General features: G+C 42.0%; 1 protein-coding gene across 1 annotated transcript in view; it reads left to right on the forward strand.

Annotated features, from left to right (window-relative positions):
* rnf13 (ring finger protein 13) overlaps nt 1-14,642 on the forward strand; it is an 83,968-nt gene that overhangs the window by 44,432 nt on the left and 24,894 nt on the right. The window contains exons 5-6 of the mRNA XM_062028007.1: nt 11,895-11,982; nt 13,588-13,678. Coding sequence (XP_061883991.1) covers nt 11,895-11,982; nt 13,588-13,678 — 179 coding nt within the window. The remainder of the gene's footprint in view (nt 1-11,894; nt 11,983-13,587; nt 13,679-14,642) is intronic.

Consider the following 14,642-nt stretch of genomic DNA (forward strand, 5'->3'; position numbering starts at 1 on the left):
CATCACGGTAGTGTTGAATGTGCTCAAAAAATACTGATACACACACTAAAATAATTTTCTAAGTTTTTTTCCCCAAATAACTCAAATAGACACACAGTATACTTAATGAAACATTACCTATTGTTCTGCCTTCATGAGAGCCATGTTACAATATGTTTATTTTCTTCCATTTTAATTTTAGAATGTTTTTTTTAATAAATGTAAATTGGGTGATCTCTTCGCGTTACTTCAGGTTTATGTAACTCACGCGAGTTCACTTCTTTTTGAAGACACCTCCGTTCGTGTCGAGTAATAGATCGATCCCTTTTGTTCTAAGATGCCTTAATGTTTAATGTGAATACTGTCTTAGTTGTTTAGACAGTAATGTGTTTATACTAGTTTAGATTGGGGTTATGACGTTACTTAATGGGGAAAGACGTTACTGTCTCTTGTTTTAATGCTCGCAATTAAGCCAGCTAGCAAGCTAATGCTAGTGCAGTTGTCAAGTCATGGTTTTTCGATAATTAAAATTTTATACGGTAATACCAACCGTTGGGTATACTTATTAGGTATGTCTAGCTATTGTGCTATTGTGTAGCTCTTAGCTCCTACTAGCCTTTAGCCTATCAGTATGACCCTTTGTAAATTACCTACCTTAGGACATTTAGATGTTAACTGGCTATCGAATTTTACACGAGTAAACACGCTGCAGGAGTGCTTGTATCAGACATTTTACATGCAAGACGATATAATCCGATACTTGTTTTTTTGCTGATATCGCACCGATATTTTATATCAATTACGAATTGGGACACCCTGAGCTATAAAAGGATCAGGGCGGCATCGGATCGCACGACATAGTGACTACGCAGAAGCATAATCCAGGATTTACTGTCAGTATTTATTGCACACTGACCTTTTGATGGAATAGTAACAAAATAGTATTTTATTTTAAAGTGATGCTTTTTTTTTTTATAGCAAAGCATGTTTGCACAATAGGCGTGCTACATTTGCATTATCTGTGTGCATTGCAAGTGGTAGACTAGCTGTGCAGAAATGCGGAAGAGACGTTGCATGAGTTTCCAAGTCTCACTCACAGTTTTTTTGTCCCTCTCAGAGCATCCACTTCTCATTTTCTTGTTCTCTCACTTCTGCTCTCCTTTTTTTCGAGTTCCTCCCCCTCTTCAGTCTCAGGAATGTATCAAATGTCCATATCTTGGCAAACACAAACAGGAGCCAACAGCAGAGGTGAAATTCCTCTGCAGAGTCACTCTTTCGAGCTCAAACGGTGCTTGTGTGATTCAATGAACGATAGCAGAAGAAAATATGCAAATGCGCATTGTCTGTTTGTGCAGTCTATGAAATGACACAAAGCTCATTTCCAATCATTAAGGATTTAGATCAGCCTTGACCTAGCTCACTTCCTCCACACACACACACACACACACACACATTGCTAGAATTGAGCATGTGTGTCATTCATCCAGACAGATGAATGACACACAGGGGATCGAGAAAGTTTACGTTCACGCCGTGATCCCTGCAAGTAACCGCGCTGCTCTACTCCATGGCAACGCGGCGAAACAAAAAACTTTCAACTCGGGTACCCTCCCGTTCTGGCGTCCAGGGGCAGTCTGGGCGGAGATCTGGTAGCAACACTGCTGCCGGTCTCCAACCAAGAATACTGCAACTGAACGTCGAAGGGCTCACAGATGCCAAAACATCCGTCATCGAGCACATGGCCCACACCACCCAAGCCATGGTCATCCTCCTTCAGGAAACCCACCGCCCAACAGCGGACAAGCTAGCGATCACCAACTTCACGCTAGCTGGGTCAATCCTGAGCAAGAAGCATGGCCTTGCCACGTTTGTCCACAACGATCTGAGCTGGACCCTCGCCGATCGATCACCGGACAACTCCGAGATCGAGTGGCTGCGAGTGGACGTTGGCGACATCAAAATTGTCAACGTCTACAAACCACCACCCTCACAACTCACGCCAGTGTCACTGCCAGTGCTTGAACCACCGTGTGTATATGCTGGTGATTTCAACTGCCGGCATACACGGTGGGGATACAGTACCACCTCACCGAGCGGGGAAACTCTTTCTGACTGGGCAGAGCGCAACTCGCTCAACCTTCTCTACAACCCGAAGGGCCCAGCCAGCTTTCACTCCGCTCGGCATAACACTGACACGAACCCTGACCTGGCTTTCGTGAGTGTCGGTGTGGACACCCAGCTCCCCGACAGACGTGTTCTAGGAATGTTCCCCAGGTCGCAACACCGACCGTCGCTGATATCGGTGCCCGACCTCGTGACAACAGTTCCGAGCGGACCGATGAAGCGATGGAACTTCCGGAAGGCCAATTGGAAACTCTATCGCCTCCATACCAACAAGTCCACACGGTGTCTCCCACCACCAGACACACCCAACGTGGACGAGGCATACCAGGACTTCTGTAGGGCACTAACATCTGCGGCCAAAAAAGCCATCCCACGCGGCCGGCGTAAGAACTACAAACCATGCTGGGATGGCGAGTGCGAGACCCTCTACAGCGCCTTCCTCCGGGCTCCCTATGGCCCGGAGGCTAACAATTCAGCCACTGCCCTTCTTTCCACTCTTGGAAGGAAGAGGCACCAGCGCTGGAAAGAGGCAGTCCACTCCATCGACTTCTCGCACACTAGCCGTATTGCGTGGAGCACTTTGAACAACTTGACTGGTAGGTCTGAGCGCGCACCCCGAATATGCCCCGTTACCGCAAATGCTATTGCAGCACAGGTTGTGAAAAACGGGGCATATACCGGGATAAATCGAGATTTTTCCCGGGCGGTGCGCCAGGAAACTGCAGACCTCTGGAGGACAACAACATCTAGCGAGTGTAACATCTCCGGTGAGTTTTCACCGGAGGAGTTCACAGCTGCCCTCCAGTATACCAAACCAGGCAAGTCTGCTGGGCCTGACAACATCTGCCCAGAACTCGTGCTCCACGCTGCCCCTGCAATGAAGTCCTGGCTGAGAGTTTTCCTGTCTTCTTGCCTGCGCCAACTCCGGATCCCCAGGATTTGGAGAAGGGCCACTGTTGTCGCTATCCCCAAGCCGAACAAGCCAAAGGATGACGTAACGAGCTACAGACCAATCTCGTTGCTCTGCGTCCCCTTTAAAGTCCTCGAGCGCCTGATTCACGCCCGTGTCGAGCCCATCATAGACCCCCACCTCCCCCGGGAGCAGGCGGGTTTTCGACGTGGGAAGTCCACGGTGGATCAGGTCGCCCTCCTTACCCAGGACATCGAGGACTGCTTTGAGGCGAAAAAGAAGGCCGGTGCCGTCTTCATAGACCTGACTGCTGCCTATGACACAGTCTGGCACCGCGGCCTCACCTGCAAACTTCTCCGCCTGCTTCCAGACAGGCACATGGTCAAAATGATCATGGAGCTTGTCTGGAACCGCAGCTTTACTCTCACCACCAGTAACGGAGATAAAAGCAGGTTGCGGCGCCTGAAAAATGGCGTCCCCCAGGGATCTGTCCTGGCTCCCCTCCTGTATAACATCTATACATACGACCTGCCTGCCACAGTCTCACGGAGGTTCGCATACGCAGACGATCTCGCGCTGCTGCACTCCGACAGGGACTGGCAGGCATTGGAGGGAACTCTAAGCCAGGACATGGAGACTTTAGTGGCTTACCTCCATAACTGGAGATTGAAGCTCAGCGAATCCAAGACGGTGACACAAGCTTTCCACCTATACAATTGGGAAGCGGATCGTGAGATCAGGTTCGAGGTGCGGAAGCCGGATGGGGCTTCCCTTACCCTATGCCGGCCTCGTCCTACACCTGAAGACCCTCGTCCTGACCCTAAATACCTTGGGGTCACCCTGGACAGGTCGCTCACTTTCCGTAAACACCTCTTGGCAACACGCAAGAAACTCAACACCCGCGTCTCACTGCTGAGACGGTTGGTCGGGTCCGGTTGGGGTGCCGGGGCAAGAACTCTGCGAACAGCAGCACTTGCCCTGGTCTACTCAACTGCTGAGTACTGCGCACCTGTCTGGGCGCGCAGTGCTCACTCTAAACAACTTGATGTCCCGATCAACGAAGCCTTGCGTGTTATCACTGGATGCCTGCGCCCCACCCCTGTGGAGCTACTGCCCATCTTAGCAGGCATCCAACCCGCTGAGCTTCGTCGCCAAGGTGCTGTAGCAACTCTGGCGGGCCGGGCAAACATGGATGAGAACCACCTGCTCCATGAAAGGCTCACACTCTCCTCAGAGCCAACGCCCCGCCTCCCCTCCAGAGACCCACTGGTACCAGCCGCCCTGAAGCTCCTGCAGCAATGCAGTGACAACAACATCAGGGCGGCTCACTGGGCGAATCACAAATGGAGCACGGACCTGGAGCATACCATCTCCTCCAGACTCCGTGACTTCATACCTGACACCGGCTCAATACCAGGCCTCTCACTACCACGAGTGGCCTGGGTGAGGCTTAACCGCCTCCGAACTGGTGTCGGTCGCTTTCGCTCAAACATGTTCCAGTGGGGCTTAGCACCTAACGCGACGTGTGAGTGTGGCGCGGAGGAGCAGACTGCCGACCACGTGATCCTGCGTTGCCCGATTTATCGTGCTCCTAATGGTTTGCGTGGCCTGGCGGACCTGGATGACTGCTCGGTGACCTGGCTCACTTCTGTGTGTCCTGACATATGAACGGGAGGGCCCCCCGGGCCTGGGGTGGTAAAAGGCATAGACCCTCGGCCTCAGGTCCGGGTGCCGGAAAACAGCTGCCCATACGATGAAGAAGATCCAGACAGAATGATTCTTGACGCACACAGTGGCTATTGATACGTCTAAACAATACACCTTCACACACAAACACATGCAGTCACATTGGCCTGGCTGCCATAAACACTGCTTCACGTATGCATGCACGCTCGCAGAATTACAATGACAAGACGCAGACAAAAGGCAGGACTGTTCTGGCTGAGCGTCCATGCATGTCTTTGTGCACGCACACACTTCGTCCGTCACAGGTCTAAAACGAATTGTCTTACATCACAGACGAGTAATTTTGCATAAATCGGCTGAGCTGTGACAGAGACTTAAGAAGACGTTCATATCATCGCTGTCCATTGACACCCGTGTTTGTCGCATTACATTTCTACCAGGTGTAATAAAGCCAGTTTAACAGCAAAGTATTTCATGAAAAATCACACCACAACGGACATTTATTGCTTTTATGCATGTGACGTCAACATGAGGCCTTTTTTTCCACCAAAGGTTCAGGAACTTTTAAGTTCCTGGAACTAAAGGTTCCTGTAGACTTGTGTGGTTTGTGTTTCCACCACATTTTACAGTACAGGGAAGTTTACACAAATCAGACTGATGACATATGGATGATTGGTACATAAATCATTGGTAAATAAACTGATAATGATAGGTCATATTTATTTTACTAAAGTGTAAGTGCTGTATTTTTCGGACTATAAGTTGCAGTTTTTTTCATAGTTTGGCTGGGGGTGCGACTTATACTCAGGAGCGACTTATGTGTGAAATTATTAACACATTACCGTAAAATATCAAATAATATTATTTAGCTCATTCACGTAAGAGACTAGACGTATAAGATTTCATGGGATTTAGCGATTAGGAGTGACAGATTGTTTGGTAAATGTGAAGCATGTTCTATATGTTATAGTTATTTGAATGACTCTTACCATAATATGCTACGTTAACAAACCAGGCACGTTCTCAGTTGGTTATTTATGCGTCATATAACGTACACTTATTCAGCCTGTTGTTCACTATTTGTTTATTGTAAATTGCCTTTCAAATGTCTATTCTTGGTGTTGGGTTTTATCAAATAAATTTCCCCCAAAAATGCGACTTATACTCCAGTGCGACTTATATATGTTTTTTTCCTTCTTTATTATGCATTTTCGGCCTGTGCGACTTATACTCCGGAGCGACTTATACTCCGAAAAATATGCTAAATGAAATACAAAGCAATAATATGCAAAACAATATGATTTAAAAACAAATTGTACCGGATTTTATATAAAAAGTCAGGCTTTTGTCTAGTGTCCAACAGTCAGAAAGTTGTCCCCTCAGTAAAGTATAAATTCACGAGGGTCATGCGAGTCCTTATGGTCCATTTCAGCTGTTAAAAAACAAATGTCTTTATTGTTTTTTTACAAAACTAGTTGGAAAATTACAATAACACAAGACACAGACGTTAGCAAAACCAGCATGGCGATGTGAGCTATAATGCCAACATTACACTCTTATTTTTAACAGTAACATCATGCTAGGTTAGCTTTTTTGCTAAACCAAAACAAAATGATCAAACTTACAGCTCCCACGTTTGACTGATAGTCGGCAGAGCTCCAGGCTTAATCTTAAAATGTGTTGCAAAGCCTGCCTAATTTTAAAATGTTGTTTGCAAAGCTTCTCGGTTCATCTAACTCAGGGGTGTCCAAACTTTTTCCACTGAGGGCCGCACACGGAAAAATTAAAGCATGTTGGGGCCATTTTGATATTTTTCATTTTCAAACCATAACAAAATATATGCATTTTTTATTTATTTTACCTTTAGGGGTCCCGGGGACCATAAAGGGTTTCAGTCATTAAAATGTTAAAAATAAGTCAGATTATTATTATTTTTTTTAATTATTTAACGCTTACAGTAAATCTCTATATCAACTTCAAGTTGATATAAAGTAATACAAATTAAAAAAAATGTTTTATGGCTTTTCTGTCAAAAACAACTTAGTTTTTTTTATAGTAAAACTGAAATATGCAGTATTTAGTAATTAGAGCCCTAAAAGATCAATAATGCAGGACACTATTGATTTAAATTATTTCATATTTTTGAGTAATCACAGTGAAAAGATAAATAAAAAATCACTAAATATATTTGGGATCCAAAAGGTGCCCCACTCATAAAGTGATACATTTTTATTAGGTTTTTCTTTTACTTTCAACACTTAAGTTACGAGATCAACTTCAGATATATCTGTCGATTTTATGCTAGAACTATTATTTTGTTTGTTTTATGCGCTTTTGTCAAAGAAAACTTTGATGTTTTTATATGGCTACTACACAATATATGCAATATTTACCACATAAAACATTTTAAAGTGAAATATTTGAAGTAATTGGAGCCCTGAAAATAATTCATTATAACATGGATTTTTTGTCTTTTTTTTTTTTTTTTGAGCAATGGCAAAAAAAAGAAAAATTAAGAAAGACAATAGAAAAAAAACAGCCTGCATGGCAGCTTTTGTGTCAACATTGCAACTTTTTCTCGTTAGATTTCACCTCATTCCACTTTTTTTAATGTTCTTTTTTATTTTTACGATAGTATTTCCAAATTGTGTGGCGGGGCGGTAAACAATTAGCTGCGGGCCGCAAATGGCCCCCGGGCCGCACTTTGGACACCCCTGATCTAACTAAAGGAGGGTCAGAGGCAGTATTACGTGCGTCCACAAGGGAGAAGAGTTTCTAACTTTATGATGGCATAAAAAAGCAACTCTTTGCGCTCCTATTCTTGTAAAAGTAGAGCAAACAAGCGACTGAGATTATAGCTTTTTCTCACGTTTGGGGGTCACAACAGGCTCTAAGGACACACATTATTGTTATAACATTAGTAAAAAGTCACTTTTGGATGACAGGGGACTTTTTGAGGGATCCAATTTAGTAGATTTGTGTAAATGTAGTATGGCTTCATATAGGACTGGGCGATATGGCCTTTTATTAATATCTCGATGTTTTTAGGCCATGTCACGATACACAATATATATCTCGATATTTTGCCTTAGCCTTGAATGAACACTTGATGCATATAATCACAGCAGTATGATGATTCTATGTGTCTACATTAAAACATTCTTGTTCATACTGCATTAATACATGCTAATTTTAAACTTTCATGCAGAGAGGGAAATCACAACTAAGTCAATTTACCAAAATTGTATTTATTAAACAGTTATTAAGCAGTGGCACAAACATTCATGCCATTTTAAAACAGAAAGTGCAAGATTGTCAGAGACATTTTAAAACAAGCTATGAGTACACTTTTGTGCATGATGTCACTAAGATGGCATATCAAAACAACACTAAATTAAAGTGCACTTTTTGTACAGAACGCCACTACAATAGTTTAAAACAAATAAATTGCACTTTTGTGCATGATGTCACTCAAGATATTTCAATAACTGTCAATTAAAAATGAGCTGCATAATAGGAAATCCAATAGTGTATGTCCTTCGCTATGTGGTAGGTTCCTGCGGACGTTATCTCCTTCTGTTGTTGACTATTTTTTTCATACGGTGTTGATCTGAAAATGGTTGCTTCGGCATTTTGTTGGTGTGGCACCGGCCCAACATGTTGACATGCAGAGTTTCAAGCACTCCTCATTCTCTAGCGGGTGACTTTTCAAATGATGCTACAAATTGCTACTTTTTGTAGCAACGCTTTTGCCGCATACTTGACATATTACGGTTGTCTGTTCAACATCTTCCCGCTTGAAGCCAAACCACCGCCAGACGATGGACCCGTGCTGTTTTTCTTGGGAATTAATTATTCTTCCTTCATTTGTTACCAGATTCGCACCTTCTTTCTCTCGTATTACCACTCGCACTGCACTGCACATCACAGCTAACGTTACCTATACCACTACCTGTCTGCTCCGTGTGGGCGTATGACGTTGCACGCGCGACAGTATGTGACGTATGTAAAGGTGCGCTTGTTTTATGTCTCTGTGAGAAGGAGCGACAAGAAAGAGTGAGAATTGCCTGTAGTGTAATGCCCGCAGCTAAAAGCAACTGCGTGAGAACGTATACTCGAATATCACGATATAGTCATTTTCTATATCGCACAGAGACAAACCTGTGATGTATCGAGTATATTCGATATATCGCCCAGCCCTAGCTTCATACAATGAATACAATTAGCATAATTAAAATTTTAATGGGAAATTTATGCAGCGTACTGTTGTTACGACCAATAGAGATAACTGTTAGAAGCACTCATTGGTTGTTTAGCGCTACACTGAACATGACATGCAGGAGATTATAGACAATAACTATTTCAAAATGCAAATGTTGGACTGTTTAATGCTAAAAAAGTCAAGTTGACTCACAAAATAACTATGTTTATTAAACGGTTCACATTCCCGCTCTTATTCTTGTCAGCACAGCAGCAAAAAGAATTCCAAGATAATATTGTCATATCCTATTTCCTTCACAACATCTGCGGTAAATGGTAACAATAGCAGTAATAACAGGATACTGCAGCTTCTGTCTTGGATCACAGCACCAGAAAAGTCCTCACAGATGGGAGACCCCTATTACATCCTCCACATTCATGACGCAGCAAACATTGCCACTGTTGGGAATATCCCCTCTTACATCCTTTTTAAAATGCAGTCTTACTATTGTTTATTATACCATACAGAGACAAATATATTGGCATACATTTTTAGGAAGGGTAACTTAAAGGTTTACTCTTGTGGGAAGACTTTCTACAAGTATGTTTGTGGGAATTTTTCTGCATTCCTCCAAAAGCATGTGATAGGTCAAAGATTGTTGACGAGAGAGAGCTTGTTGGCTCATCGAGTATTTTCTGCTCTATCCCCAAAGTTATTTATTCTCACAGTATGACATAATACCAGTTATGTATAATCCAACAAGTAGTTTTAACTGCCGTATTTTCCAGACGATAGAGCGCACCGGTATATAAGCCACACCTACTATATTTTAGAAGGAAAAAAATGTTTTTCTTATATTAGCTGCACCAGATTGTATGCAGCAGATATATATGTTGTGAAATTAGTTATTTACACACAAATATTTTGTGAATGTTTATTTACATACCTTAATTGTTTCCAAGCAGTGTCTGTAAAACGGCTGATCAAACAAAACAGAAGTCATTGTCATGGACCCACTAGCTGCGGAAGCTAGATCTCCAATCAGTTAAACCGACTCAATAATTCCAAAGCGTTGTTTTGGTGAATTTACGAAACTGAAACAATACAAAAAGAATAATACTAACACAAACACTTGTAAACGTGATCGCATAATAGCTGATGCTAAGGACGCTAGCTTCATTACATTACGATAGCATGTACAAATATGCATGAAAACACTCTTACGGACATCACACATGGGATGGTTTATTAAGTAAGAATTGTTTTAGTTATGATGTAAAACTTACAAACATTGGAGAATTCATACGAGTAGAAACGCTATGGACGGTTTGAAGACGGAACGGCACTTCTACTTCCAGTTGAAAGCTCAGTCTAAACAAAAGGACACTGCAGCACCTGCATTGAGCGAACTCGTCCCAAAGATGGCACCAGAGCACAAACACTAACTCACTTATTTTGTGTCTTTGCTTGCTTGCTTGTTTGTTTGTTTGTTTTTTTAACTATTTTGCATTATGGCCGCCCGGGAAGAAAAATCCATTAATTAGCTACAGGTTTTAAATCGGAAGAAAGAAGTAGTGGCTTATAGTCCGGAATTTACGTTATTTGGTATTTTTACAACTGTGTACAACGAGAGATGTCCGATAATATCGGCCGATAAATGCTTTAAAATGTAATATCGGAAATTATCAGTATCGGTTTAGGCTCCAGCACCCCCTGCAACCCCGAAAGGGACAAGCGGTAGAAAATGGATGGATGGATGGGTTTCAAAAAGTAAAATGTATGACTTTTTTAAACGGACGTAGGGAGAAGTACAGAGCGCCAACAAACCTTAAAGGCACTGCCTTTGCGTGCCGGCCCAATCACATAATATCTACGGCTTTTCACACACACAAGTGAATGCAAGCATACTTGGTCAACAGCCATACAGGTCACAGTGAGGGTGACCGTATAAACAACTTTAACACTGTTACAAATATGGGCCACACTGTGAACCCACACCAAACAAGAATGACAAACACATTTCGGGAGAACATCCGCACCGTAACACAACATAAACACAACAGAACAAATACCCAGAACCCCTTGCAGCACTAACTCTTCCGGGACGCTACAATAAACACCCCCCGCTACCCCCCCTCCCCCCCTACCTCAACAACACCCCCCCCCCCCCCCCAACCCCACCCACCTCAACCTCCTCATGCTCTCTCAGGGAGAGCATGTCCCAAACTCCAAGCTGCTGTTTTGAGGCATGTTAAAAAAAATTATGCACTTTGTGACTTCAATAATAAATATGGCAGTGCCATGTTGGCATTTTTTTCCATAACTTGAGTTGATTTATTTTGGAAAAACTTGTAATAATGTGTTGTATATATACTGTATATATCTGTATCGGTTGATATCGGAATTGGTAATTAAGAGTTGGACAATATCGGAATATCGGCAAAAAAGCCATTATCGGACATCTCTATGTACAACGGTAAAGCTCTACAAAACACGGTAATTTTAGGATATTAAGATTAATCACTGCAGAATTTGTGCAAGGTTTGAGCTAGATTGGTTGAAAAACATGGCCGTGAAAAACCAAGCACCTAACTTAGCAACAAATAGTCCATAAATCACTGTTTGTCTCATGATTATTAAAGGGTATCTGTATTACACATATCCTAGCATATATTCCAAATTTCTGTTAATGAATGTCTCCAATGGGTTTTTGAGTGGACAAGTGAAGATGCCAACATGTTTGAGCAAGTTGGGTGTTTATTGTATTGAAGGGAGCGCTCTGGGCCTGGGTGTTTGAAGCAAACGTGTTGTCTCTTGCAAAGACTCCTGGGGAATGGGCTGTGTCTACTGCTACAGTCCTGCATAGCTGTTGGTATTATGTACTGGCCTGCTCATAAATACAGGACAAATGTCGTCATACTACACGATCACCTTTGCGATAGCATACCGAAGTAATCTGTCTGCTAATCAGCATGTTATATTGTCTTTCCCCAGGTCCTCAATGCACAGAAAGCTGGGTACAAGGCAGCCATTGTTCACAATGTGGACTCTGATGACTTGATCAGCATGGGCTCCAATGATTGTAAGTGTTGTAGCTCCTCCTCTTTCCCCATACATGCATATTACATGTACGCAATAAGCATTATCATCCTCTACAGCTGCTTTCTTTCAAGCCTTAGGGAAAGTTGAGTTCAGGAATCCCTCTCAAGTCACAAGATGTCTTTCTGCAAGGCTGTAATGCCCTGCAGCAGCTTTAGTCACCATGATACTATCTGTCCCCTGTTGAAAGGGTTGCAGCAAAAGTCGTAACTCATCCGAGACCTGTTTTTTTAGTCCAATGTTGCACATACCTGCCAGGCATGTTTCTTCTAGTCCCTCTGTGGAGTCATGCCGCGTGTAAATCATTCCTCCTTTCACATCTTCTGGTAGAAAGTGAAGCTACTGTCATAACTACTAATTCATGTAAAGTGGTTGGTCAGATGTTTACAGAGAGCTCCATCCCTCTCATTTTTTTTGTGGCAACACAAAGTGTATCCCAAACATTTATTAGTATGGTAGACAGCCACCAATAAATTTAAATCAACGTTTCATATACATACTGTAAGTATACATGTACATTCAAAATAACATGTAATATTTACGTATTTAACTCATTTTAAGCATTAGGCAGTGCAATCATTTGACAGACTCATCACGTTTGCTATTTCCTTCAACAATAACAACTACTAATCATGGCAGACTTCATGTGTACCTGTGTGAAATTGTTCATGGTGTTGTTAAAGCCAAATGTAGAGTGCTTGCGCTGAATGTTTCCATAGATGTGTGTGAGATATCAATTAATTGTTTTTCTATTTTAAGTAGTATTTTAATGATTGTTGTTTTAATTGTATATTGTTTTGTCCTGCCAATCTACATCATGCCCAGGAACTATGATTGGAAACTAGCTTTGTAGCTAAAACTTGCGCATTTACAGCAATGTTGATCAATGTGCATTGTCCCTGTTCAAAATAAACTAATAAAATTTAAAATAAAATAAAATTAAGCCAACAATGACTTGGGAGAAATTATGATCCAGAACTTGTATTTTTGGGTTTGAATATACGGAGGATGAGCTACAAGTTTTAGACGTTGAGTGATATGCAGATCTAACAATTAGCACTATGACTAAGTGCAAAACAAGAAATACAAACTACGACCATAATAAAACAAACTCTTACTGTACAATGTCTGCTGTCACTGTAATGCCGACTGAGGGGATGTTTATATATTCCAGTTTAGATGAAGGATGAATCATAACCCTCACGTAGGTTAAAAAAAGGTGAGCGCAAACAATCGTCTGTGTTTTTTTCCGCCATCACGTGGTCTAAGTTGAATGTCAAAGTTGACCAACTTCTCCGTTTATGGCTACAACCTTCTACTATATACAGTGGGTACGGAAAGTATTAAGACCCCTTTAAATTGTTCACTCTTTTGTTTCATTGCAGTCATATGCTAAAATAAAAAAAAGTTCATTTTATTTCTCATTTATTCTCAGAGTTATTTGATGCTTAGTGTAGATTATCAGGGCAAGATTATTTTAAAAGACACGACAGAAATACTTCCTAATAGCTCTGGTTTACTATTGACTGAAATTTGTGAGAACTTTCATTAGCAATAGCCTTGTGACCTAATACTTTTTCTCTCCTAGTGGATGTTCTGAAGCAGATAGATATTCCCTCTGTATTTGTGAGTGAGGATACCGCCAACACTCTAAAAGAGGACTACCTGTATGACAAAGGGTAAGTTGAAGTTAATGCAATCATATTTAGAAAAAGGAGTAAAATGTACAGTGGAACCTGGATTTACAAACTTTGTTGGTTCTTGAACATGGTTCTTAAATCAAAAAGTTTGTACAGTGAAGCAGAGTTACCCATAAAAAATAAATGTAAACATGAATAATTGGTTCTAGCCTTGACAAAAGTCCCCAGTAAAAAATGCACACTTTGAAGACAGTATAAAATGTATACTGTGTATATACTGTATATCAAACAAATACAACAAGGGGGTAATGGATCAACAGTCTTTTGATTATTAAAATAACCCAACAACAGCAAGCTAGAGCTGCACAATTAATCGACATCAAACCGACATCAATTTACCATTATGTAACCGCAAGAAGCTATGTGGTTGTATTTGTCCTTTCTCCGCCGACACCGGCATTTGGGTGACAGAAATGTTCGGCAATCAGAATTGTTGAGCCTTTTTTGTTTGTGTCTCGCTTCAAACAGGGAGAAAGACATCTCACTCTGTGCATCGCTCTCAGCACCTGGGCACGTTTAACAGTAGAATTAACTGAATGCCGTGAGCCCTCTTTTCAATCTTTCTCAAGCTTCGTCTCGGTGGGCTCGGAAAGCTGGTCGCCAGCCTCACTCACACACAGGAAGCACAGACCGACAGCTTCACTATTTGCCGGTGAGAAGTGCCGCAAAGTAACGAAAGTTTAAAGGATAAAAAATAGGATTACAAAGCCAAATGTCCCGAAGTGGAAATATTTCAGCGGATGGGCAATATCGGCCCATCAACATCGACGAACAAGCGAGAATGCCATGATCACGTGATGGCAATAAACAAAAACGCAATGTCCGACTTCGTTTTTCCAACTGGGAAAAAAATGCACTTTAAAATGTTCAATATTTATTTAAATAAAATGTTTGCTTACAGAAACAAGCCCATTTTATTTGTTTATTTATTTAATTAGGATAA

The sequence above is a fragment of the Entelurus aequoreus genome, linkage group LG19 (assembly GCF_033978785.1).
Source record: "Entelurus aequoreus isolate RoL-2023_Sb linkage group LG19, RoL_Eaeq_v1.1, whole genome shotgun sequence".
NCBI lineage: Eukaryota > Metazoa > Chordata > Actinopteri > Syngnathiformes > Syngnathidae > Entelurus > Entelurus aequoreus.